This window comes from Prinia subflava, chromosome 9 (assembly GCF_021018805.1).
Source record: "Prinia subflava isolate CZ2003 ecotype Zambia chromosome 9, Cam_Psub_1.2, whole genome shotgun sequence".
Taxonomy (NCBI): domain Eukaryota; kingdom Metazoa; phylum Chordata; class Aves; order Passeriformes; family Cisticolidae; genus Prinia; species Prinia subflava.
The window spans coordinates 28,311,374-28,338,553 of NC_086255.1; the positions used below are offsets into that span (position 1 = coordinate 28,311,374).

General features: G+C 42.4%; 1 protein-coding gene across 5 annotated transcripts in view; it reads right to left on the reverse strand.

The window, feature by feature from the left end:
• Positions 1–27,180, reverse strand: part of FAM13C (family with sequence similarity 13 member C) — a 115,153-nt gene that overhangs the window by 10,933 nt on the left and 77,040 nt on the right. For 3 of the 5 annotated variants that reach the window (XM_063406060.1, XM_063406059.1, XM_063406058.1), the window contains 8 exons: positions 25,023–25,132; positions 17,678–17,741; positions 11,660–11,810; positions 11,220–11,285; positions 5,865–6,075; positions 4,778–4,916; positions 3,371–3,452; positions 1,381–1,592 (listed from right to left, as the gene is read on the reverse strand). In XM_063406060.1, coding sequence (XP_063262130.1) covers positions 1,381–1,592; positions 3,371–3,452; positions 4,778–4,916; positions 5,865–6,075; positions 11,220–11,285; positions 11,660–11,810; positions 17,678–17,741; positions 25,023–25,132 — 1,035 coding nt within the window. The remainder of the gene's footprint in view (positions 1–1,380; positions 1,593–3,370; positions 3,453–4,777; positions 4,917–5,864; positions 6,076–11,219; positions 11,286–11,659; positions 11,811–17,677; positions 17,742–25,022; positions 25,133–27,180) is intronic. The other 2 variants (XM_063406063.1, XM_063406061.1) reach the window with 1 other exon arrangement.

Sequence of the window (27,180 nt, forward strand, 5' to 3'; positions counted from 1 at the left end):
ATAAATTTAGGAGATTCTCTTGGAAAATTAGAAGTCCAAAAAAACTGGAAAATGAGTGGTACAGATACTCACACCCAAATTACTTTCATAAGGAAGTTTTTTGGACTGGATTTCCTCACAGACATCTGTGTTAGTGTCATCTGATCTCACTCCGTTAATAAAAAAATTAATGACTGAAAATATTATCCTACAGTTTGCACTGTTAGGATTTTAGAGCTATGGAGAATAGCATGGTTTTGTTGCCTTTTTTCATTTTCTGGTTGTGAAACACTTTTTCCATTTCATTTTTCTTTATAAAAAGAAACAATTAAAAAATCAGTCATGTATGCAGCGCCCAAAATCTGAGAAGCATGGCATTGTTATGCACAGTCCTGGTTTTTATATAGCAACTAGTTGTTTAAGAACCAAGAATAGAAACAAAACAAAAATTAAAAATCATCTCTGCTGGGTACTCTCTGCTACTGAAATTCACCCAGAATAATTTCTTAGTTCTTGCATAGTTTACCATGTAGTTCTTCACCCTCTCACCCCTTCCCCTTTTCCATTCACCAGCCAAAGTCTAAATGTTACTGTCAACATTTAGATTTTAGGTGCCTTTGAGGGCAGAATTTATTGTCTTGCTTGGCTGTAACAGCATCAGGACAGCAACAGCCCCTGACAGCAAAAACAGCTCCCAGAAAAGGGGGGAGTTGGGTGGTGTGTATTGTTTTAGAGAACCCTACCCTGTGCCAGGAATGTGAAGGCACAGCAAAACTTTAATACATGTACTAGTTTTACAACAAAACCTGATTTTCCAGCCAAGCAATCATGTTCCATGGAATACTGCTCTTACATTCAGAAGAGTAATTGAGAATATGGAAGGGAAGAGGCAGGATCAGCACAAACAGGGCACAACAGTCTCCGTACAAGGTCAGGAGAGCAAAGCCATCTCCATGGTTGTGCTGTCCCTGTCACCTTAGTGCACGCTACTGGCTCTGCAGAGGCTTTCAGCGGGATCTTTATCATCAAAGCACCTTCAGGAATATTTTTAGGCACAGAGTTTCTGTGGCCTCAAGGTGCTTGTGCTGCCACCATCCTCGTTACACCAGGATATGCAGTTCTGGGCACACAACAGGTTCCAGCAGTGCCTGGCAGAGTCTCACATGTGCATCTCTGGCCAAAAAATGCTTAGCACTGCTTGAAAAAGCCTTCTGCACCTCTGCACCTGGGCAATTCTTCTCAGAAGAGTCACTTCCAGAAACTGCACTAGAGCTCCCAGCTCACCAGAGAGAAAATGCACTGCAGTGCCAGCAGACAGAGGATGCACACACCCTGAGCCAGACACACACAATACCTGCCTCAGGTGAGAGCTCCGAGGGAGCAGCTGTGCTTCACAAATACCTTAATAGTCTCAGGAAGGTTGAAGTGCTGTCTTTTCTCCTTTAGTCGTCTCAGCACACTGTCCATGGTGTCCTCCATGGAGGGAGCTGGTTCCACGCCTGTGGCCTCCTGTGTGCCCCCCTCTTTAGAGCTCCCACTGCCCTCACAGTGCTCATTCCTTTGGGGCGCTGTGGAGGTACAGCTTTGCTCTTCTGACATCCTGAGCTTCAGCTCTGAAAGGCAAAATGCACAGCAAGTAAATACATTAGAAGTGTTTGCAAAGCTAGGAAGAAACAACCCAAAACTTTCCTACTTCCTGCATACAATTATCATCATACCACAGGCATGTAGGAGAGTAATTCTGCTTCACTTTAATGTGTAACATCTTTTGCTTCCTAGAGCAATTTAAACTGTCCCTCCCCCTTCCAGAGGCCACCCTGCCATGCCAGCCCTGCTGCTCAGGTGGTCCCTGCAGGGAGAGGCAGCCACTTTCCTAAATGACTTCCCTTGGCAGAGGAGCACCTGAGCCCCCCAGCAGAGGACAGAAGCTTCGCAGTCCGCAGCCTGCCTGGGTGTGATAAAGCTGTGACTGTATGAACCTGACACCAAGCCAAAGCCCCTGGAGCTCCAGGGACCTGCACAGAGCAGTGAGGAAATTCAATTAAAATCTGAATCAGCTCCCATAGAACCAGGTTTTGTTCTGAGCAGACGCCTGTCTAGTGAAGGACCTTGGGCAAGGCAGGAGATTGATGTCTCCAACTGTGTTAAATTTGTTGAAATCCATGCAGAAACAGTAACATAATTTTTTATCTGTGACAGTCTGAGGATATAGGCTAGCTTTATGGGGAAAACCAGTAATTTTTAGTAAACCCATAGAGCTAGAAAGGACAGACAAGCCTTGCAAACCTGACGAAGGATCTATAAACATTTGAGTGTTTTCCATTTCAATTGTACTTGACATATGAACCTCATGAATTTGGCTTCACTTAAAAGCAGTGCCATTATTCAAGATAATAAAAATCAAGTGTTGTCACAGGATTGAGGTATTTGGGGTGTGAAGGTGAGGCTGATCTACAAAACCCAGAGCCTCTGGACAGGAGAAGCAATAGTTGAGTCAGAGATACAATTTTCAGAAAAATAACCATGTAGATTGGCCATTTCTTCTCATTTGCCCTTCCTGGATTTGCAACACAGAATTCAAGGGGAAATAATAGTAGTAATCATCATCATGATCATCTAGTAATCATACAGGATAGTACTCAAGAGAGAACTTTCCAGAAAGATGAGTTTCTAATTCTTTATTTCCCACAGTCACATCCTCTATATTATTAACTACATCCAGAGCAGAAATGAAAGATAATACTACAATTTATTTAGTAGTGAGAATCCATTTATAACAGGGAAAAAAATCTTTAGATAAATTATAAATAGCCTTAAAAAAAAAAATCAATCAGTCTTGGCTAGAGACTCCCCGAGGGAAAGCATCTGATACACCCACAGACGTTAATGGAGTGGGTGTTCAGACAGACAAGGGCAAAACCTGACCCTCAAGGCCAAATTTATTATCAAGGAAAGATCTGTTTTCATGATCAAAATAAATGAAAACACGACAGATGTCTATCCTTAGTCCTAAAGAAACATTTGCACCTCCATTTGTGCCATAACAGGGAAACTTCTAACTCCTGTGTTTCAGACACTCATAAAAGTGTTCAGAACAGCGTCGCCTTTTGCAGGAATGATTGTAATGATGAGAGAGAGACAATGGCTTTTTCCCCTTCCCCCTCCAGCCTTGGTATGAAGGTTGAGCTGGCACACTTTAATCCCTGATTTCAGGAATCAAGGCAAGTCATATCACATAATATCTCTCTTGCCATTGGGACACTTACTGCTACACACTGTGAAAAATAAGCAGAGCAGTGAGGTTAGAAAACTGACTTTAAAGTGTTCCAGGTACACTCCCACTCCCAAAAGCTTCAGCAGCAAAGGGACACAACACGCTGTTATTCTGTACCTTTGAGCTGCTTCCGGCCTTTGGCCAGAGCATTCATCCACTTCAGAACCTCGGGATTGGAAGTCTTGTCCCCGTGGGAAGGCTGACCACAAAGGAAACGTCAGGAACGTAAAGAGAGAGAGAAGGAACCGACACTCAGAGGATCAAACAGATCAAACCCTGCCACCCCCAGTGTGCTACAAAACGTCCCCAGTTCCCACTGCACTCTATCAGTGTCATGCAGAGCATCTGGCTTGATCATGGCATTAATTTGTCATGGCTTATCTCTCCCCATTGTGACACAGTGCCACAAGAATCTGAGTGTAATGTCTCTGATCCCCAAAAAAACACAGCAGCGAACATTTCAGTCTCTGACTAATTGGATAAATAACCTCAGTGACTTCAAAAGGATTGATCAAATACCTAATTTTAGTCAAGTTCCTAAGTGGTTTGCAGGATGGTAACTGAAGCTCTCTGTCCCTTGTAGGAATAAGGGATTCTCTTGGGAAACAGCATTTTCAAAATTTCAACTGACCTGCTTAATTAATGAAATGAAAAATCCTCTGCAAATGTGGTTTCAAAAGAAAAAAACAACAAAGGCTTTGTAGATCAGGGGTTGTTTTGCATTTAAAAATTGCCTGTAAATTAAAGTGAATTTACACTGAATCTTCAAAACTCAGATATTTTAAATTGCAAAGCAGTTTCGCAAAATCAAGCTTCTGAAATAATTTCTTTTCTGGCCATAGTGTGAGGGTTGTTTAGGTATGAAATTGTGTTCCTAGGAGCACATGATGACCACAGAGCCAAACAGTGCACAAGTTCAAGTTTTTGGCTATTAATGGGATTAAAAGGTAATATATAATTTGCTTAATTTTAATATAGTTTAAAAATGTCATAAACGTCCCTCTTTCACGTTGTTCACCTCTTTAGCATCAGGCAGGTTTTGATGTTCTTATACTGCACAATTCCCAGCACAGCACTCACCGCTGACCTCAAACAACCCCCACAAGTTTCATTTCTCTGATTTTTGCCATCAGCCTCTACAGAGCCCCAGGCTTTGGAGGTTTACAGGAGTCTGCCTGAATGAAGGAATCTGCACAGCAGAACAAGTTTCCAGGCAAATGACTCGTACAAAGTGAATAAGTAGGTTTTCACCTTTTGCATCATTTTGTTCCACAAGCCTGTCAGCTGTGTTTCACTGATTCACACTTCTCAAAGATGGATATTTTGCACCAAAGGTAATCCAAAGAAAATGCAGAGTCTCAGAACTACTGCATACACTTAAAGATGCTGAAAAGATATTCATTGAAGTTTTTCCTATTTCATTTTACCATAAATACCCTATCTTACGCTGTTTTGAATAAGTTTAAATACACTGGGATCCTTACTTCCCCCTTGGAGTATTTACCTTTTCAATTAATATCTTACCAGGTATTTTTTTTCTTGCTCAAACTTTTCTTCATACTTCCTAATTTTTCTCTTGAGGCTCTGAAGGTGCTTGGTAAGCTGTGTTACTGTCTGTGGTTCTTTGCAGTCTTCACAGCTACACCTAGAAGAACTTCTTGGCCTGCAAAAGCAGCATTGTGGGACATAAGAGCTGGCTATGATGGACCATGCCTTGTTTTCAGGCACACTTAACACTCAGCATTTCAGAATTCATGCCTATTCTGTTCTTTCACTGGATAGAGACAGCTTAGTTTTACAAAGTAAGCATGAAGTAATTGCTTTTGCTTGAAGGTACCCCTAGGGTATTCTAATGGGTTCACCATCTGTCTTTCATTCTCTCTTTTTTTAATTAATTGTAGGATTTCTGAATATATTTCAAAAAATTAATCTAGTAGGCAAAAGCTTAATCCAGTATTTACATTTAACACCCACACCTTTATTCACAAATCTTCCAAGTAGAACAGGAAACTGTGGTGACATGATTTGTAAGAGTAAGCTCAGGGAGCTTTCATTACTGGAAATAAACATTATCATTTTGAAGAAGTTTAGTTTCTTATTATTTACAGTTGCAAGTCAGTAGAGCTGAGTATTATCCATATGCAGCTGAAGCTAAAGCTCTCTACATAAGCTTTTAAGAAACTTTGATTTCTCTCTGAAACTCACAGCTTGGTTTCTGGAAATCACACACGTGGACTGTTTGTATGCTTTATAACACTGTCAACTCATCAGTGACTCAAGCTGTAGTTCAATTACAGCTGAATTTTTTACTAATATACCTAGACAGCCGTCTATATCCTGTGTTCACTCATCATTCTAATTACTAACATTTAGAACTGTCCTTGCTAACTATAATCAACAAAGACATCAAAAATATTGCACACTGTTATGACTGAGGAAACACTAGTTCCTATTTCTGGTGCTGCAAATTATCCATGTTAAAACATGCCACAATACAAAAGTTTACTTTTTATGACGTATCAACAACTGAAAAAACCTCATGAAGAGTCAAGGGCTGTGAATTGCAGAAAAAGGCTTAAAAAGACATAAGAATTAAAATAGATTTTCTTACATCATGAAAGGCTGAGCACTTGGTGGAGACGGGGCAGACTCCGTGTCTAGATTAAATCTCTGGCTCTGGCTAAAGATAGAGCAGCGTGGTGACAGGAGAGGGTTGTCTCCATCTGTGATGTGATACAGCAGGCGGCTGGTCCCGAGGGGGTGATGCTCCTGTGGGCTGCTCTCCATCTCATTCTGCCAGTCCCTGTGGGCTGGCACGGGCTCTAGAAGGAAAGTGGAAATCAGTGAGGACTCAGGGTCACTCCGTGGGGTTGAGCTACCTAGGTCAATAAAAATTTTTCCTTACAGAAGTATCCCAAGCATAAGTACTCAAAGTGAACAGCAAACACATCAGCAAAGTGTTACATGCAGGCTGGACACAGCACTGAGGATGAGAAAACAGAAGTGTTGTCACTGGCTTCACATAAATCTTTTTGAGTTCCACAGGAGGAGGTGGATGGGTGTATTTATAAACTATGAAGTAAAGATGGAGTTTCCCACAATAGAAGCATTACTTGTATTTTCATAGATCTGTTGGCTTTTGAAAGCCACATTCCTGAAGAAGATGAAGTGTCCACAGTAAGTTTTATTTTGTGATTTATTATTTACTCCCTTGGTGAAGAGAAAGGAAGGTCAAAGATACAATATGTCCTGGTGCTAAGAACCTGCAGGGCTGCTTGCAGCATCCTGAAGGATTTTGTTTGGTAGCAGTAACATACCCTTGGCTCAAAGAACACAAGATATGAAAACAACAACCACCACCAAGAAGATTCAGTGTATTTATTCAAGGTCATGGGCAGTGGTACTGTGTTAACAATGTCTTGGACTGGAATGCAAACCTCACCACAGGTGCCTTAAAAGGGAAAATTTGTTTTATAGTGATGGTCCAGCTAGAAAAAGTAGGAATTGGTGAACCTCATCACTCTGGTTCTGTTTATGGGTAACATGAAAAATCACGGCACATTACAGGGCCTACCTAAGGGAACATCAGGGGTTTATCCTCACTGCACTCTGCCTGAGTGCATTGAAGGGAATATTCATTGGATCTTCTTCCTCGCCCTCAATAGTTGAAATGGATGAGGATGATCTAACCTAATCTATTTTTTGCTATCAGATAATTGGGATTTAATGCAGATTATACTTTCTAGAGAGAAACTTCACAATCTTATAAAAGTTCTTGCCCAAAACTTTTCTCTCTTGCTTTGCTAAAGCAAAGTTTGTGCTCTGGCTCAGGTTCCCCTACAGCAGTTTCCACAGTGCATTATATTTTACACCAGCTATGTTATTGTCTTTTTTTCTAAATCCATTCATATATACAGCTTTGCAATTCATATCTATTATCTGGCATTTCCAGGCAGCATGTATGTCAATTTTAATCAGTATTATATTTGCCATATGTCATGCATTCTAATACATTTCACAGAATCTTTCTATTCAATGGAAATTCAAAACTGCACAGAAAAACAAGTGTACATGGGTTTACTCACAGAAGGATTGGCAGGTTTAGGTAGGTTCTTTTACCTTCACTTTCGATTTCCTGCTTTGCACACGGGACATGAGTGAGTACATTCAGGATTTGAAAGGAACCTTCTTAGTACATTTTATTTGCCCTCTTTCCCAACAAATACCAAAACTGCAAATCCCTATTGTTGCACTGGGACAGTGGTGAAAAACCAGCTCTGAATGGCACCCTTCAAAAAACCCCATATTTCTCAAAAAAATAGTGGTTACAATGGCTTAAATATAATTTTATTGGGCATTATCCAAGTGCTTTTGCTTTACAGACAGCAAAACATCTTATTGTATAATCACAGTTTAGTCTGGCAAGCAAAAGTTATATGTGACTTGTATTTATAAGCTCACCTACTCTTACCAGCATCATCAGTTATAATTATGTTAAGCATTTTCACAAAGAGACAATGTAGTTGATTATTAATTCTAACCCTGCACCCTCCCTCTAAGTACTTCATACTCTGTAGGTCAAATTCAGCTCTCCAAGATACCAGAGCAACACCCAGTCCTTCCTAAACCTGGAAGACAATATTGATTGAATCTTCCTCCTCGCCCTCAATAGCTGAAATGGATGAGGATGACCTAACCTAATCAATTTTGTATGAGATTCAAATCCTCCAACAGAGAGACCCCAGGAAAGTACCTGGGAGGAGCAGGGGTAGAGCACTGACCAGTCCTGGGACATCACAGACACTGACAACAGACAGTGACAATGGCTCCAGTAACTGGTGCTCTGCAAACAAAAGCCTTCTCTCTTTTTTGGAAAGCACTCTTTCCCTACCCTGTAAGATTTTTAAAAATTAATACCTTTGGTTAGATTTTGATCTGTTGTTGTTGCTGGGTTGTTTTTTTTCTGAGGAACAGTATTGTCAGTGAGAAGAACCTGGCTTCCCTTGCTTTAATTTCACCATCTTTGAACTTCAAGAAACACATAATCACTGTGAAATAGGTTGACTAAGAACAGCTGCACTGTTTTTTCATGTTCTGTTATTACAAGGAATAAATTCTCTTACAGTCATAGTAAGTAGCAGTGCCCTCCCTGTGAAAGGAAAATGATGTGATAAAAAGATCAGCCAGTCTGTGTTTGATAGGTGAAGGAAATAACTTTCCAACATTTGAACCCTGATTTCCTGTGGACCTAAAATTGTCCTCCTTGCAGGAGACAGCCTATACCACTGATAAACCATATGGGCACAGACATTTGCTCCTCCTCACATCTACGAGCAGACAATTTTATAGCCCAGCCCAGTCTTAGAAATGGAAGAAATGCACACGGTCAAGACTAAGCACTCCTGGAGGACAAACACAAAGGACAAGCAGTGGCTGCTGCAGCTCCAGTGTGAAACCAAACACACAAAGTTCAAGGAGGTTCTTTTGTTCTGCTAGCAAATAGGAGACAATCTGCATGGTTTATAATTTGGGAATATTTCCCAAAGGCCAGGGCAATTTCATTTCCTTGGCCTGCTGAGAGCAAGGTCTGCAGGGCTTGAACGTGGTGCAACTTTGCTATGGCCCAAGAAAGGGTTTACTTCCAACTCTACTAGAAGTGCATTAAATTACTACTGAATGGTCAGAACAATTCAGACTGATTCATTTCAGTGGCACAACTACTAAAGCACTGGGACACCTCGGGGTGATGAGAAGTTCTAACCAACCCCATTTTTAATTAACACTTAAGGCCATCATTTCAGTTCTGTGTAGATCCTAAACAAGACGCTAAATGCTATCCTAAGAGTAGCCTGTGAACTGACCAAACTTCTACCTGTCTTTATGTATCTCATGTAATTTTAACCTCTATTTTTGCCAAAACTGGGAATTAAAGCCACCTCTACCCAAGCCAGTGAGTTGCCCCTTAGCACCTATTCCATCCCATCCAGTCTCTGCAGCTTAGCACTGACAGGAGAACACCACAGAAATTAAAGCCAAATTCTAGTGTCTGCAGCATTTTCAGCAGGTGGACTTCATATGACAAGTCCTATGGTACAAGCCTGTATTTATGCCTATGATATTCTTCAAGTAAAACAATAATACACAGAAATCTCTTGTACAGAAAAAATAATATTCAGATCTAGTGTGCTCAGTCCTAAATAAATTACATCTGTGAATGCCTCTATCAGGATTTTTAATTTAAAAGTCCTTTAGAACTTTCTGTAGTTAGGTTCAGCTGCTCACTGCTGCAGGCACATATTTGATGTAATCTCATATCCAAAAGTTACAGAAATTACACCCTACTTCTCTATAATTACCCCTTTAAAAAACTAGCCTAGGTACCTCTCACGATTCTTTACAGTTCCACTTTGGCAACTCTAATTCAGCTTTCACATATTCTAAGTAAACTGGAAATTGCTGACTTTGCTCAGAGATCAGTTACTCTTCAACCCCTTAAAATTTGCATCCTGGTGCACCCTGTCATCTCTGCTAGACTGTTGCATCTTCATCCTCCATACATATGGTGTACACTTTTCTAGAATTTGTTGGCTGGGATGTGAATGAAAAGATTGTGTTTATTTTGCCTGATCCACTGAGGAAATGCTGATAGAAAGACAGAACATACATGGCACACCCTCTAGAAGATCTCTTCCCAGCCTGGTACAAAGCCCTGGACTTCCAGCCCAGGTGGGGCTCAAGCAGCCAATAGTCCCACGTGCCAGCTCAATGCATCAGAAAACTTCAGTAATCATTTCAGAGACAGAATTAAGACCAGCTCTGTCTGTGCACAATGGCAAGTTACTAAAAATGCCACAAACCACAAAGCAGATGTTAACTGAAATGAAGGCACATTAAAACTCATTAAATAGATAAGCTTTAACTAAAGCATGAGTCTGGACTGCTGGAGTGGCAGAGCATGCTCTGAAACTGCCAGAGAAATGCTACATCATGCAAAATTTCCCCATGTGGCTGCAGAGGGGAAATGGGAGTAGAGCGGGGATTGGAAGCAGCGGTCACTACCAGCATAAATAAAAAGAAAATCTAATCAAAACAGCAAAAAATGATTAAGGGGAACAATTAGGAACCATCCTAAGAATGAACTATGAAACCACCAAAGCAAAATAATGCAGCAAACTACTGGGAAAGGAGGAAAACTCCACCCTGCCACAAAGGAAAGGAGTCAGTGCAGATTTTGGGTGAGCTGCAGAATGTCTTTTCCTGTGCAGCACACAAGTGAGACCTGTCTCTGCTTCAGATCCCCGTCAAGGTTAGCCCAGCCCAGGCTCCATAACGTTTTCCAAGAGCTACTAAGGTATTTGCCTGGCTGGACCAAAGCATCCTCTTTTTTAAAATAAAACCCAGGACATCTAGCATTTTTGTATTCCTTCATCTTTATAATAATTTGATTTCTACATACATTGTTCCTTGATGTTTCCAATGCCAACCTCAGACTTTGGAATTTTTGAAGCAGAACACTATCATTTACGATTTTTTTTTAATAAATAACTTAATGTTATTTCTTGCTGAAAATGCTGAGCAAGCAGCTCTTAAAATAAGTTCCACTAACCCCAGATTTTTTCTGATATGAAACATCAATTGCAAAGGGATTACTGACCTACCTGCCTTAATTTGAACCATGCATGGTGCACGACTTAGGTATTTGTGTATTCATGTCACTTGTCTGTGAGATGTATTAGTCATACTGCCTTTGACCTATTTTTCATGAGCAGTGACTCCTCTTCTACCGAGCATCACGACTCTGCCAGCCCTGGGACTACAAGCTATGAATTGACAAAAATAGTGCTGAGCCTTAGGGCTATTTATTTCCCTACTGAGGGAAGAGGGAGAGATAACACACCACAGTTTGCCCGGCTGGGTAATAATACAAGATCATGAATGATTAAAATCCACATGCTGCAAAACTCACCTTCGCTATCTCTCTGCTGATGCATTAAATTAAAATCAATAATAGGAGAAATGAAGTGATATTGCTCTGACAAAAAGAATGACAAAAATAGAATTACATGATATGGCAGGTGACTTCACACAATACAGACATAGGAAGTAAAGAGAGTAAATTTACTTGGGGAAGAACAACAGATTAAAATTAAAAATAAAAGAACTGGGATTCTTAAGACCTCTCTGAAAAGGAAAATTCCCTCTCAGGAAACCAGAGGGTTACAGCTGTTAATTTCCATTCTCTTAACAGGTATTGCCCCTTTTACGTTACACAGCGTTTGCAGGAGGAAATAGTGCTGTGCATTAGCTCTGCACTGTTTCCCAGAGGGCTGCAAGCCTGATTTAAAGTGCAAGTCACAAGGATTTTTTATAATTGCAAATGAGAACACATCATGGCACGCTGCTTACCTCCACAACTGGCCCCATCAGCTTGCACACCGCTTTGGGCTGGAGAAGGGGCTGTGTCCTTGGGTGCGGGCAGCTGGGGAGTTTCCTCCTGCGCTGGCAGAAACGCAGAGCACAGATCAGCTTCCAGGGCTTGCAGCTTCAACAAAGAATTCTGCAGACAAAAGCAGAACATTGGGCTGGGTAGAGAACAACGGGGATCAGCAATTGCTCTTCAACTCCCGGAGCCCATGGGCAGCGCCTGCAGAGGGTGTTCACTGCCAGCCCCGGGAGGACGGGGGAGAGCCAACGCGCACTATTCCACGAGTTTCTTGACTCCTGGCTATTTGAGTCCCGATTTACATGGATTATTCACGGCACGTGGGAAAGATGACACTGTCAGCAAAGGATGATTTATTCCAGGATGACAAACTGAGATGGTGTCCCTCTTCTTGGGCTTGAAGCAATACATTAAGGAAGTATTTCATTCATTGGGCTGACATCACGATCTGATGACATTATGTCCCTCCCCATTTACCATTCATAAAAAATCAAATCTCCCTCTCCAGCCTGTGAGTGCAGTACACAGCAGTGAACAAAGAGTTACTGAGAGCACGCTCACTCATGGGATTCCTGGGAGAGAGATTTTTTTAATTGGCTGTTTTAGAGATACCCCATTATGTAGACGTGGCTTTTATGAGGGCTGCAGATCATTTGTGATCCGCTGCAAAGGTAAAATCAACACATCACAGTCACTGGCTGCAGGCAAATCAGTGACAGGGAGTGATCTGCCTCTGTGCCAGGCGTGGCCCAGCTCGGATTTGAATTTTTAATGCTTCATGCAGCACTGAGCCGCACGATCTGACACAGGCATCTGGCTGTGATGGAAATGCTGTGAAAGCCCGAATCACCACCTGACTGGGCAAAATGAGTCACTCCCCACAGCCCCCGCGTTCGGCTCCCCCACCTCAAGGGATTACAGCTTACAGCGTGAAACAGAACCACGCCAGGCTGTCCTGATAACCGCACAGCCGGCACACGCCGAACGTACACAGAGCATTGAGTCACTCCAGTGATACAGATTTATGAAGGGCATTTTCTGAACAAAATAATCTCAGTTGCAAAGAAAAAAAAATCCTCAAATTTATGCCCTGAAAACTCTTTTCCCTACTCTGTCAAATACCTGAAACCAATTTATTGATTCATTGAATGGAAATTGAATTGATTTATTGGCCTGGTTTCCTTTGTGTGCTAATACATCACCTACACAATGAGTAGTTTAATACAACTTTCCATTATTTTTGTTGTAAGGCACCCGTTTTGTAAACCCAAAGATAACATACACTTAAAATAAAAAAGAAAGGAACTAGGTTGTCTGAAGAAGAGCAGGGAAGACTTTCTTCTTTTATTCTTTCCTTCCTTTTATAAATTCAGGAAAATTATGGAAACCTTCTTGCCCCTAAAAGTTTTCAGGTGCAGTGCATTTCCTTGCCAGGGGGAGGGTGCTGACTTGCATAAGGGCACTGTTTAGGGTGGTCTTCATTTCCCAGTGTCTCATTTCCAACTAAACCCAAATGAATTGGCTGCGGAATTATCACAGACAGGCAGAATTTTACAGTCATTAACGTCATCGAGCAAAAGATGACCAAACCAGTTACAAACCAGTGAGGACTCTGATCCCAGCCTAGACCTTACCAGGAGAACAGCTGATGGAAATTAGAACACAGATGATAATGCATAAGAATGTGCCAATAAGGAAAACGTAAGTGAATGTCTGACAAAAAGAGTTAACCTTCATGGGCTGTTACTCCAAGCATTTGTCAGAAAAATCCCATTTCAAGAAAATACATTCACTTTGCATCATTATTCCTTATGACATTATTATTTATGGGAAGTGCAGTGTAAAAACATTCTCACAGACTACATTGTTAAACATCATACTTCATCAATGCTTATACTGTAATTCACCAGCTGGTTTATATTCAGTTACTCTAAATGATATTTTTCACCCATCTGGGGAAGGTGGGTGGATAGCAAATTTCCAGCCACTGCCAAAACATTAAAAAAATCATATAATAATAATAACAATAATAATAATAGAAATAACTTATCTGCTTTCATGAGTGTGCCCTTGACAGGGATTTCAGAAAAACACGCTAAGTGGCTTTGATTGTCTTGATGTTACCAGGGAGGTGATGAATTTGGAGTGCACCACCAGCCCCATCTTACTCCTAAACCACACCAGAGGGTTACGGCACCACCACACTGCACTGTCCAGGAAAAGTCACCACAGATTTACAGGAAACGTGGCAGGAGACACAGCTTAGAGCAAAGGCCAAGCACGAAGGCCAGCACATCTGCTCTGGGGGAGAACCAGCCTGTGCACAGCTGTTCACAGCTCTCCCACGGCCAGCCCTGTCCCCAGGGCCTGCCTGGCCACCTCTGCCCAAAGGAAGTTGCTAAACATGTTAGAAGCCAGTGCAAACAGCTGAAACACACAGAAGGAAAAGTTACCCCATGGTGGGCACCATCATCAATTTGAGAAAACATCCACATGGAAACCCAGCATAACTGAAGTAATTTAAACCGTGGCATTTTATATCAGCTAAGATCTCAGTTCAAATATTTCAGATTTGGTGCTCATTCCAGCTTCCCTCTGCTGCCTAGCAGGAGTGTTTCTGATGCAGTAATTCCTGATTCATGCTAATGCAAATGAAAGGACATACTAATATCTCAAATGGATCCATAAATTGCCTTGGAAAAATAACAGTATTGTTTCCTCTTAAGAAGAGTATCCTGCAAGTTTGAAAAAGATGCAATTATAATTGTCTTGGACAAAGGTTTCTTATTTCTTATTCCACTAGAGAAAGCATTGCACATTATTACAAATAATGGTAAAATGAAGATATTTACAGGAGGGTGAAGAAAGGAAGAGAAAGTCTCACTCATTTTTTTGAAAATGGTTTAAGAAAACAGAGTCACTGAAGTGCCGTAGCCTTGTCTGCTGGAGAAAGCACAGCACAGAAGGGCTGCCACTCCCAGAGGAAGCTCAGCCTGTAGCACAGACACCTTCTCAACAACAACTGAGCCCGGACCCATTGCCCATCACTCCTTCCAACCAGTGATTACTGAAAATGAGGAGGGGAGGCCTTAGGGCAGGGAATTGCTGAGACAACAGATAATCTCTTACACCTAGAGATGAATGCCACACACTGTTAAATCCCTCCGAAGGGTGGGACACTGAGAGGACAAATTCTCCCAGTTCCTCAGCACAGTGCTGTGGCCCTGAGAGGCAGTACCCTGACATGGCATGGGGCCATGCCAGCAGCATCAGTGCTGTGGGATGTGCTGGTCACCACGTCCAGGAGGCCACAGCCTGACAAATGAGAGCTCCTGCCCTCAGAAAGGATTTATTTCCCTGATAAAGAGTTACTGTTATCAGCATCCTTTGTTTCATTCTCATGGACATCCAAAGGCTTGATAAATTTAAGGACTGAGGGAGAGGGCAAGGAGCCAGGTGTGCCCCAGCCATGAGCTCTGCCAGGCTCAGTCAGGAGGCTGCCAGCAGGGATGAGGAGCAAAGCCCAGGCTCGGTGTTCCTGCACAATCTGATCTCACCCTGACCCACACATGGTGCTCCTGAGTGAAAATGATGCTTGCACCTCCCCTTGGGCCTGTCCCTGTGCCTCCCAGACAGGAAGATAGCTATTCTATTATACCCAGTTTATTGATGGATTTACTGGATTGATGAAATCAGCTGGGACAGAGAAGGAGAATAATCCAAGTTTTCAGCATTTAATAGCCTTCGAAGTGATTCATATTGGAAAGAAACTGAGCAAATTTCAACCTGTTCTGTTTTTTCACTCTAAGGAAATTAAAGCTTTTATATGTCTCACTGGAACAGCATTTTAGTCTGAGAATTCAGGTTAAAATAAGATGGGCACATTTTATGTGAACATAAATAAATCTCTGCAGTATCTGCTAAGGCAATATTTGTGCTTTGAGGCATATGACATTTTCAATTCAGAACTTCCTTTATGGGGAACAAACAAGCAACAATAAGATAGAACAAGATATGCCCTAGGTCTGCATAAAGCCACGGATGAGCAGTGAAGAGAGACACCATTTTCTCTACTCCAGAAAGAGAATTTATATTCTTATGGCACAGGTCCATTTGGGTTTGCAATAGACCTGAGACATAAAAAAAATCTAAGATTTTGCAAAAGAAAGCACCAGGTTGTAACTCTTGTTCACTCCTCATTGGTTATTAACAACTTGTTTTAATTTCTAAGGTAATCATTGGTTTTAATATTTTACAAGGATTTATTTATTACAATAGCTTTTCTTAGCCCTTAAGGAATCCTTTGCAAGGATTTTAAATGGAAGCTTTCAAGTGGAAGCTTCAGTGAATATTTGCACTGGGGCTTCTCCAAAGAAACAATGTTTTCTCCCAGGGCCTGAGGTGGCTCGACAGAGGCTGAGTGCACTCCCTTGGGTCGGTCACTGAATGTGCCCTGCTTGTCAGCACTGAGCTTTTCTACAGTGAGCTGCACAACAGTGACACAAATGCAGAGGAAACAATTCACTGCAAGGAGAAGATCAGGTCTGAATTCCTTTAAAAGGACACACTGAGGTCTTCCCCTAATGAAAGTCAAGCATCTATTAATAGACATAGATGTTCTCTGGCTCATTATGGAAACAAAGCTTTCTTTTCCAGAGTTTTTCAGGAATGGGCTTCTCTTCACCCAGCTCTCTTCTCCCACTGCTTCTGTTGTGTTGTCTTGGCCTGCAGGAGGAAACCAAACTGCTCCCTGTGTAAGTCCCTTGTCCTGCACTCTCCCTGCAGTGTGAGTGGACTCTGCTGGGCTGTAGAGTCCCCAGGTGTGAGGAGATGGTTTACAGTGATGCTTTAAGCTTTAGCTTTCAGATTCAGTTTTTCAGATTCTGTGCTGCCCAGGGGTGCAGTTCTCAGCCTCACATTCGGTGTCACTCAGCTCTTCACAGAGCAGGGAGACAAAACAAATCCTTTTTCTGTGGAAGACCAAGGACAACTTTCAGGCCCAAAAGCACAAACAGCAGTGCAGTGAAGAGAGAAAACAAGAAGGATGAGGTTTCACAACCTGAAGCTGTAATTGGACAATTAAATCCCAATATGCAAATAGACCAAAACTTTAAAAAGTGTGAGACCTCGTGACCATTTGTCCATTTTGTGACCATTTTCAGTCCACCTTGGGTGTAGCCCCAGCAGGCTCCTGTCCTGCCCAAGGTGCACCCTTAAAGGCCTTTCAATAAATATCTGCTTTATTCTCCAGCTCTGTCCAGTCTCTGTTCCAGCTCAGCCTTCCCAAGGCATCCATAGGGTTCCCCACTTTCTCTATCTGCAAAGCTTGGCTCTGCCCCTCCCAGGATATTGCTGACTGTGAGGAGCTCCCCAGGCTCATCCATTGTTCCACATGATCACATAAACAGCTTTTCTGTGCTCCACTCACACTGTGCTCCTGGCATAATCCCTGTGAAAACAGCTTGTTTCAAGTGTCACTGGTGTTATTTGGCTTTCCTTGCTTCCCCTCTTCAGCTCTCCCCTCCTTCCATCCTAAAACCAGAGCACCTTTTAGACTCCCTTGCACTGCTCATTGTTTATTTATGCAGGATGGAGCAACCTTGAGAACTGTTTATTTTTAAACAAAACATATTTAACAGATGAACCATTTTAAGCCGTAATACAAGGAAAAAATCAAACATTCTTGAAAAATGTCACTTCACTCAGTCAATATTGTTTGATTCTTTTCTGAGCAGAAACAAAAAGCAACCTAAAGTTGGCTTTAAAATTTTTTGAAATTTCTTGCTTCTGGCTTTTAAACTTTTTAAATATCACATTTTTAAGCTTTCTCCAAACACATGACTACAATGATTCAGTAAAAGCTAACCTGGCATTACTAAGCAATTACATTATTCCAAGACCTCAAAATTAACAAAAACCCCAAAATATCTATTCAAAATTTATAACATCGCTTTTCAACTTTTCACAGCATTTCAACTTACCTCGTTTAAGTTGTTAAATTGATCAGTTGCTTCTTTTGGTGAAATGCTTGTGTTCTGATCTATTCTACAAAACAAAAATTTAAAAGTCAATTAATAAATTGCCTATCTGTGCTGCAAATATCTCAAGCTTTTCATCATGTGCATATATAATTTATACATTACAGAATAAGTTTGTTTTATTTAAAAAATAGCATTTTTATGAAAGAAACATCTCTATTTTTTAACCCATTCAAAACAACAGTGGAATCTTAAATAATACATTTAAACTCTTAGTGAAGTCCTGGAAACTATGGCATTAATATCTGGGCTCACTCTGTCATGTCAAAAAGTTCTACAGATGTATGATCCGTGTCTTGGTGAGCTAAAGTGTTAAAGCCAAGAAAAAGCTCAAACATGCTTAAATCAAAGCACAATTTGTCCCCACGTTTTACATCAGGAACAAGAGCTTCCCCATATCACAACCATAACGAAAAAATCTTCCCATATTTAAATATGATGGCATTTCAGCTCCCAATCTTCTGCTTTTGCAAATTTCAGAAAGGCCCCAGGTGCCTGGAAATGTGTAAGAGAGATGTCCACATTTCTAGAGAGTGTCCCTTTGCTGCCATCAGAAATGTCCACGCCTTTGGCTTTCTCTCAGTGTTGCTGCTTCTCCACATGGGAAGAGGAAAGGAGGGCCCTGGACTAGTGAGGGGCACATCTCTTCCCTGACATCTCTTCCCTGACTGCGGCCACTGAGAGCTGTGCCCCGAGCAGGCAGACGTGGCCCACCAGCTCCCAGCAGTGTCAGGGATAGGTACGAACTCTCTGCACCAAGGAATGAAACTGAAGCCTGAAAACAGCTCCCACAGCCTGAGTGAGCAACCCCAATGGCCTCCCACAGTGCTGTGTCCATCCCAAAACAGGCTGAGACTTTCCACACGGGATTTCAGAGCCTGACATGGGTGCACCACAAGCTGACTCTCGACTCAGGGGAAGCAAGAAAAGTGCAGCTGTCTCAGAGAATGAGATCTGTCAGTGCTGAAAAGGTGGTGATGTCTGCTGGCCCCTGGAGACTCACTCAGAGATGTGATCAAACCCAACATAAAACCCAGATTCCTCTGCACAAAATAATTCATATTTTCTGGGCTAGAGTGATCCCAACAAAAAGAAATCGCTGTAAAAGCCTCTAGAGACCTCAAAACCAGAACAGAGAGATGCAGAGGTGTTTGTTGTACTCTTCCTGGATTTGTGAGGCATTTAAAGACTGAAATGGTGGCTCTGCCCCCTCCCTTACCAAACCAGACACATTAGATGCTGCACCACGGTGAACAATCACTTGGCTCCTAACAGGATCCAAGATGTGCAATTCCCATAGGAACAGAAATGAGTCATGGGAACAGCAAAAGGACTAATTTAATAGGAAAGAGTGAAATATTTGTAGTTTCACTTAATAACATGTAAGGAGGCAGCTGCAAGGCTACAAACAGCTGAAGAACTAATTCACTAATGAAGAACAAATATTTAGGGTGATTTATTGCATTGAACTAGAGCTAGACATGAAGGAAAGGATGAAAACAGCACGTGTCAGATTTGTAAACTTCTGGTACTCGTTTGTATGACTCCTTTCAGGGTGCATAACAGAGCAAAAGGGAACTCTCCATCATAAAATAAAAACAAAACAATTTTTTTTAAAGACAGACAAAAGCAAACAGTAAGTGCTAGCAGCACTTTGTCCAGGAACTGTACCAAGTTTTACATCATTCACAGCTGGATCACTCACGAGTCTTGCACTCTGGAGAGTAAAAGTTTGCAGCAGCCATGAAGTACCACCTAGCAAGGCTTTCAATATTTAAGTTTGCAAAGCAAATGGTTGATGTTCTTGCCAGCTGTTTTAGGATGCCTTTAATCTTTCATTTTACTGTTCCTGTTACACTAGAAATACTGGGGTAAGATACTCTTATTCATGCATTCTTTGGATTCTGGAGATACTGAAATCATCAAGGTGAGTAACCATTTTTGTGTGACGAGCATTTACCTTTGCAGTCTCATGTGCTGAGCTGATCTTACTCTACACAGAGAGTTTTGGGGTGTGCTTTTTAATTTTCACCAAGATTTATTGCTCTGCTAGGCAAATGCAGGTTTTCTGATTGTCACCAGGCAACACAGGGCTTACAATTTAATAACCATGGTTTGGATCCTACTCTCATTAAAAGTCAATCACAAAATATCCATTAACTTCAAAAGCAGCAGGAACGAGCCCTAATTTTCCATCTGTGCTGAGTACATTAAAATCATTTCAGGCCTTAGCTGAAACTTTGAATAATTGCAGGCACCCTTATTTTGTATAATTTACATCCTGTAAAATAATGAAAATTAAATTTCTCTGTGGGCTACTACTCAAAAATATGTCTCTCACTCTCCTTTACAGAATCTAGCTTTGGCAGAATTATCCTTTTTTCCATGGCAGAGATGGCAAAGATGCAATAAGTAACATGAACATTTGAGGCTTGTGGATACAACAACAACAACAAAAACCAAAATCTAAATTCTAATCATGATATTGGAGCTCCTACCAGACTTCAAAGGAGAGATAAATTTGCATGAGTGCTGCACTGTTTAAAAAACAGACCAGAACATGTGAACCTTTGAATTATGCACAACATCACTTCTAAACCTGCATAAAATGCAAATAAAACCACATCATTTCAAAAGCTGGGCAAAATATTTGAAGATAACCTAAGCGAATCCCTACCACATTTCCTCTGTGAAACCCAGAGAGGAGTGTTACATTTTGCAGCTTGCAAATCTCACTCCAGTCCAACTCTGGTCACACAAACCCCATCCCCAGGCTATTCATGTTTATGCCACAATGCCACACATGCACGGGGTCTTGGTGATGCCAGGGCAAGCCCTGCCCATCAGCCTCACAGTGCTCTGTGGGAGGAAACTCCTTTTCCACTGTCACCTTCAGCCTATCCTGGCCCCGTACTCGTCCCCTGTGTCCAGTCCAGGAGCCAGTTCCACCCTTCCCCTGTGAGGGTGACCAGAGGGGTAACAGCTCATAGCTGCAGGTCTCAGTTCCCTGCCAGGGCTGATTCAGCCTGCCCAGAGTTGCAGCAGATGCGTTCACAGAACGACAGAACACACCAGCAGCACATCTCAGCACCTGGAAAACAGCAGGCTCCCTTCTGAGACCTTCCCAAATGGTAAAAAAAGTCATCAAACCCAAACACCTCCACACGGGGCTGCAGGTGGGTGCTTCAAAGCACACCTATGACTCCTCAGAAAGCAGAACTGCAACAGGCTTTGGGGTGAGCATAAAGTGCACATTGCAACAGAAGAAAAATCCACCTTGAGGGGCCCAAGGGCGCTCCCCGGGCAGTCTCTGAGTGCTGGAAGGGGAAGACAGACAGAGCCAGTGTAGCAGTGCCTGTCTCATTGGGCCCAGCCCCTCTGGAACCCTGCCAGCACTTGTTATTCTTACTGCCAGCAGCTCTCATACTCAGCAGGCACAGCCTTTACTGGGGCTGCAGCAAGAGCTGTTCTTATCTTCTTCCCCCATCCTCTCCCCATCACCCATTTGCTTTTTCTTCTTTAATTGCATTGCAGCCCAAAACCTTGCTCAGAGGCTTTTCCATGCCTTGGTACAAGAAGTCATTGGAACCACAAACACCAGTATTTTAATACCAACTCCTCTGAAAAAACTGTTCTTAGGAACCGGTCAATCATTTCCCAACTTTTCCCCTGCTCACCTGGCTGCCTGTGCAGGTGAAGAAATGCAGCCTCTCAGGCTCTGCCTCAGCCATGCATGTCTGCATGGGGATATCAGCACTTCTGCAGCTGCCCTGCTGGTTCCCACTCATCTCTGAGTTGTGGCTGTTCAGCAGAAAGCCTGGAAACTGCAAGATCTCTCACACCTGAGCTGCACTCTCAAAGTATATTTGCTTTGCAAAATTAAATACTGAAACCCTTGCTAGAGCTTGGCCTCCCCTCAGGGAAGCACAGAAACCTTGGCAGGCTCTGGCTGACCCCAAGACCCAGGGCAGCCCAGGGCTACCAGCACTTCCACTTCTGCAGAACCATCATAGGTGTGACAGCAACCACCACCCTGCAGCCTCTGCTAAAAATAGAGTTACAGAATCACAGAACAGAGACCTGCCCAGGGACCAGATAAGTCCTGTTACATGAAACCACTTCATCCCCAATTTATTTGCGAAATGGTGAAGAGGGGGAACTTTCAGGGGTTTTTCTTTGGCAGAAAACTCCACCCCTAACTGTAGCTCTGAATTCCACACTGACCTGACATCCTTTGCTGAAGCACTGACCTTTCCACTGCCCCGGGGTGCTTTGTTTCAGCCCCCTCTCTCTGTAGCAGGCATCTGAGCACAGCACCAGGCTCTGCTCAGGTAGCTGCACACAGCCTGCAGCCACTCCAGCTCTCCTGATTGCCTTTGAGAAGGCAATTGGCAGGGGCAGCTGTTTGTAATCATCTGTATTGTTCCATACCAGCTTTTCTAGTCTCTGTTTTAAAAAAGGCAATTCCTTCACTGGTTCCCTGGACCTGCTTATAACTTTTATCTACCTTCTATCAAGGTGCAGATTATCTTGCACTCCTATCCAAACCCACACAATGACCAGAGCAGTATTCAGTGTAATCACTGTAGTGATTAGAAATTAGAATAATATTAGAAATTCATGCTCTGGAAAAAAAAGTCTAAAGGTTTCCTTCCATGCAGATGGTGTTTCATCTACTAAATGGGTGCTGATGTTCATAAATCATAACTGATAAACACCACTTGAAATTGAAATCTTTGCTTCACAGGTCAGGTACAGCTTAGTCAAAAACAAGACACTCTTCCCTTATTCTTCTGGCTGCAAATCTCTTCCAGTCTACTTTTCCATTTCCCTTAAATCCTACAAAACTTTTCCTTTATTGTTTCAGTGGTCACCATAAAATGTAAGTACCCCCTCAAAGAAATAATACACACTTCTAAGTCATAATTCTGTGGATTGTTGTTCTTATATGGCCTGGTTTGTTGTTCTCTGTCACACATCTCCTTTGTGAGGATATCCTAAACTTAGATTTTTCTGCTTTACATGAACTGTACTGAAAAGTTTTTCGTATTTCAGCAGTCTTTAATCCATATTTAGACAAGTTAAAATGATCTCTTTTTTAGCTGCCTCGCACTCACCAGAACAGATTTCTTAAAAATCTCTGTAGAGTTCAGAGGTGTTTAGACCTTTAATCCCTAATGAGACTAATGGCAGAGCTATAGCCCCCTTTAGTAATTAAGTTAAAGCAGAAGTAACTACAGGATGCACTAGAAACAATCAACCTCTATCCTTCATTTGAGAAAGAAATAAATCCTTCTTTTCCTGTCCTCCCCCTACATACCTGATATATGGAGAGAGGCATACAGGGACACCCCTGCAGCAGTGTGGCCCTCTCCTCTCCTCTCCTCTCCTCTCCTCTCCTCTCCTCTCCTCTCCTCTCCTCTCCTCTCCTCTCCTCTCCTCTCCTCTCCTCTCCTCTCCTCTCCTCTCCTCTCCTCTCCTCTCCTCTCCTCTCCTCTCCTCTCCTCTCCTCTCCTCTCCTCTCCTCTCCTCTCCTCTCCTCTCCTCTCCTCTCCTCTCCTCTCCTCTCCTCTCCTCTCCTCTCCTCTCCTCTCCTCTCCTCTCCTCTCCTCTCCTCTCCTCTCCTCTCCTCTCCTCTCCTCTCCTCTCCTCTCCCCTACTTTTTTTCTTTTCCTTTGTAATGTAATCAAAGTGAGACATGGCCAGAAATGATATTTGATCCCTGTGCCTTCACAGCACTTACAATGGTAAATCCAGGCACCATTACCAGATTCAGCCCTTGTGGACAGCAGGATTTGTGAGGAGTTACCCTGGTGTTAAACAAGAATAAATAGCACAGTGAAAAATGGTTTAATACCAGGTTGACAAAAATGCCAAACTGTAGAAGTGGAGAGAGGGACTTTGCTGTGGTTGCTGTTTTATTCATGCACACTCCACTCTGGTTCCTTATCTTTAAAGTCCGTGTGTCTTTCATCACATTCCTTCCAAAATTAACCAGTTATTTTGCTACCTACCCATACACAAACATGCCACCAGCACAGGAACTGGGTAGGTCTGACTGTCTGTACCACACTCAGTAAGATCCTCTTTACAGTAAGTCCATGGGATTCTTTCCCTACATAAGGAATTCCAGAAAAAGAGAAGGAAGGCTTCCTAATTGAAACACTTTCTGTGCTTCTAATGCAGTGTTTCAATTACACATACAAGCATTGGAGGGCAAAAGCACTTTGTTTTCCAAGCTAATTAAATGCTTTTTCATTCTGCTAAACCTTCCTTTGAGTGCATAAATTAGGATCATTTACAATGTTGCCTCCTAGAAGTGGTGGAGAAGGCAACCAGTTCATGCCACACACAGCACCAAAGTGCCATTGGCTGGCAGCTGTCACTGCTGTCCCCCTCCTGACTGCAAACAAACCTTGAGCTCTAGCTGTCAACCAGCCGTGCCCTGAGCCACTGAGCACCCCTGGGATGGGCTGCTGCTGCTTCAGACCCTCTGAAGGGACCCAGAGGCTCTGCACAGAGCACCAAGGCTCTCATGCACACCAAGACAAAGAGCAGAGACCTGGCTCACCTGACAAAAACTCTGCACAGAAAAGCAGAGCCAAACCAGCCCCTGAACATGGGAAATGTGCAAAGCAGTGCCCCCAGATTTAGTAAGGACTAAATCTTATCCTCAGGACACACCTGCACTGGTCAGCTGGGTGAGCTAAAACCCCATTTTCACCTTTTGCATGGCCATGATGGATGGAAGCAGAAACTGTGACTTCCAGTACTTCCAGAGCGGCGTTACTTCTGGTGAGTTAGCTGCCACCAGCACTCAGCTAATGCCAGACCTGAACACACAGTGCCCTTCCAGCACCAGAACAAGCACAGTTCACAGCTCCCAGAGTCTAAACTGTACATAAATGGATGCCCTTGCTACAACCAGGTGTGAGTGCTCCCCTTCCCGTGTCTCAGAGAATGCAGCTCTGAGGAAAAGATGCAATTCAGCTCTGGGGGGAAAAGAAAAGAAACAGGGAAGTATTTTTGAAACTTGGCACAGAGGAACTGAAGTTTCTAAACTAAGGATGTTCTTTCTGCTTCAGATGTAAGGGGTTTAAAGGATGATGAAATTTGCATCTTATCTTTATCCCTTTCATTTTCTCCAAACAGTCCTGGATGTATAAATATAGAATACACTGGCAACAAGAGCCAGGAGTCTGAATATTTTATGCAGAAGGCAGCAAATGAATTAGCCTTTCCTACAGTTAATCAGAAGTGAAATGTGCTGTGTTATCCCAAGTGTTACCTTGGCTGGAGTCTCACGACTGCTTCCTGGCATTTCTGTGCATAGTTATTAGCTGAGGATCCAGCCTTCCCCTGCCACTCTGGGAGGCCTGGCAGTGCACACTCCAGCTCCTGCACAAAGAGAAGAAAAGGAAAAGCTGAAAGCTCCCTGTCAGTACCAATCCAATCCTAGCTACATGTTTTGCTGCAGGAAAAAAATGCTCCAGGAGACCAGATACTGGTTGAGGATCTTTGTTATTTTTTGGTGATCTGGAAACAACTGGAGAACACAGAAGATAAAAAGTTCTAAACAAAGTAGCACATTATTTCACTGCAAAACAGTTTCTGAAGCCAAAGCAGGCTGTAACCTTTCTGTTTATTACTTAAATAACAGATGTCAGCTTCAGAGCTAAGAGGTTCTATACAAATAATTCATTTGAAATTATTTATTCACACATCAGTAAGATTTTATTACTTGGGTATCTTCAAAAAAAAATCTGGCTGACAAAGGCAAGTGCAGTTCACTTAAATAAGGTATGTAAAATTTAACTATTTGCCTCTTTCTCTTCCCTAGCATATGTGTAGCTTTATTAATAGAGTATTACTCTGGGGGAGGGAAAGGCAGTGAGGGGAAAAAAAGTCACACCACCCAATCTACTACAGAAAAAATTAAAAAGGCAATTTAGTGCAAAAAACTGAGTAAAAGAACAGGAATAACAAAAGAGTATATCCAGAAACTGAAGCAAAACCTGCAGACTGATGTGTTTATGTGTTTTTTAGCTCATGTGTCAACATCAGCTCTGGCTTTTTGATTACTGCGCACTTAAAATCACAATTTTAACGTCAAATTATTGGAAATTGTTTGAAATCCAAGCAATTTGCACACTTCATTTATACTCAAAATACAAAACTTAACTCAGCAGTTTTCAGCATTCTCATCTCTAGGCACTGACTGTCACGTCACCATTTCATTTTTATAACCATTTACCTTGATAATAAGACTTTAAAACTGAACTTTTACTGTCTCTGACTATTAGCTAGGAAGTTTGGCATGCTTTTGTAAATATGTCCCAGTATCAATAGGGAATTTGAGGATGACATTCAAGAATCCACTCTCATGACTGTGCACCAAAGGCGAGTGACAGGAGGAAGGAATGGGCAAGGAAAGCAGACTTTCTACTGCTCACCATCTGCTCTCACACTGACTCCCTGGAGTACATTCTGGGCATATGCTTCCTCACCTTTGAAGTCAAATAAATCCTAATTAATTCGATTTCCTATAGATGAGTATTGCAGAATTGATAAGGAAGCTCATGGAACTGTGGGAAAGATGAAACCAAATAGCTGGAGTACAGCAGTGCAGTCACATTCCAGCAGCCTCCTCTTTTCCCATACTCCATTTGGAAAGGTTACAGCTGCCTCCAGAGCCAGCTCCTGCCCCAGGGAAATAACTGCAGGTAACAGGCAAAGTGCAGCTTTATTCCGGTGACATTTTGTCATCTGGGAAGTGGTCAAGTGAAGTCACCTGATGCTGCTCTTTTATTACACTTAGTTTTTTAATCATCAGTGTAAATCTAATGACCTTTTCTTCAAGAAGAGCAAAGGCACATGACCACAGGGCTACACTTATGCCAAAAATATCAGAGGCACAGGAATGACACTTCAGCTGAGAGCCTTGTGAAGCTCAAAATCCTCAAGCTGCCCATCTTTCCTCTACTTGACACAGCTGTCTGTGTCCTCTCAGTGACCTTTCTACAATGGAAACCCCTTGGATTCTCACAACGAGAAAGGCACACAAAAATGGTTCCCATCCAAACAGACTCTAATCCTTCCAACACACGCAGCAAACTTATCCATCTCCCAACAGCCTCTTCTAATTTTAAAGGGACAATTCTCTGTAAAAGCAGCTCATGGATTTGTAACACATAAGAGATCATAGCAAACAGTTCCTTGGCTTATCAGAGCAACACCTTTAACAGAGATTCTGTCACTGCTCTGGTGTCACTCTTTCTGATGCCACAGAGAAGTCAGGCTGGGGAAGAGAGAAGACTGAAAAAGCACTCTGTCAATAATCTCAGGAAAACAAGCATAAACAGCTTAATCACGATGTGCAGTGCATCCCGCTTTTCTTTCACAAACGCATGTGCTCAGAAAGTGCTGTTTGTCAGCTGCTTGGGAGT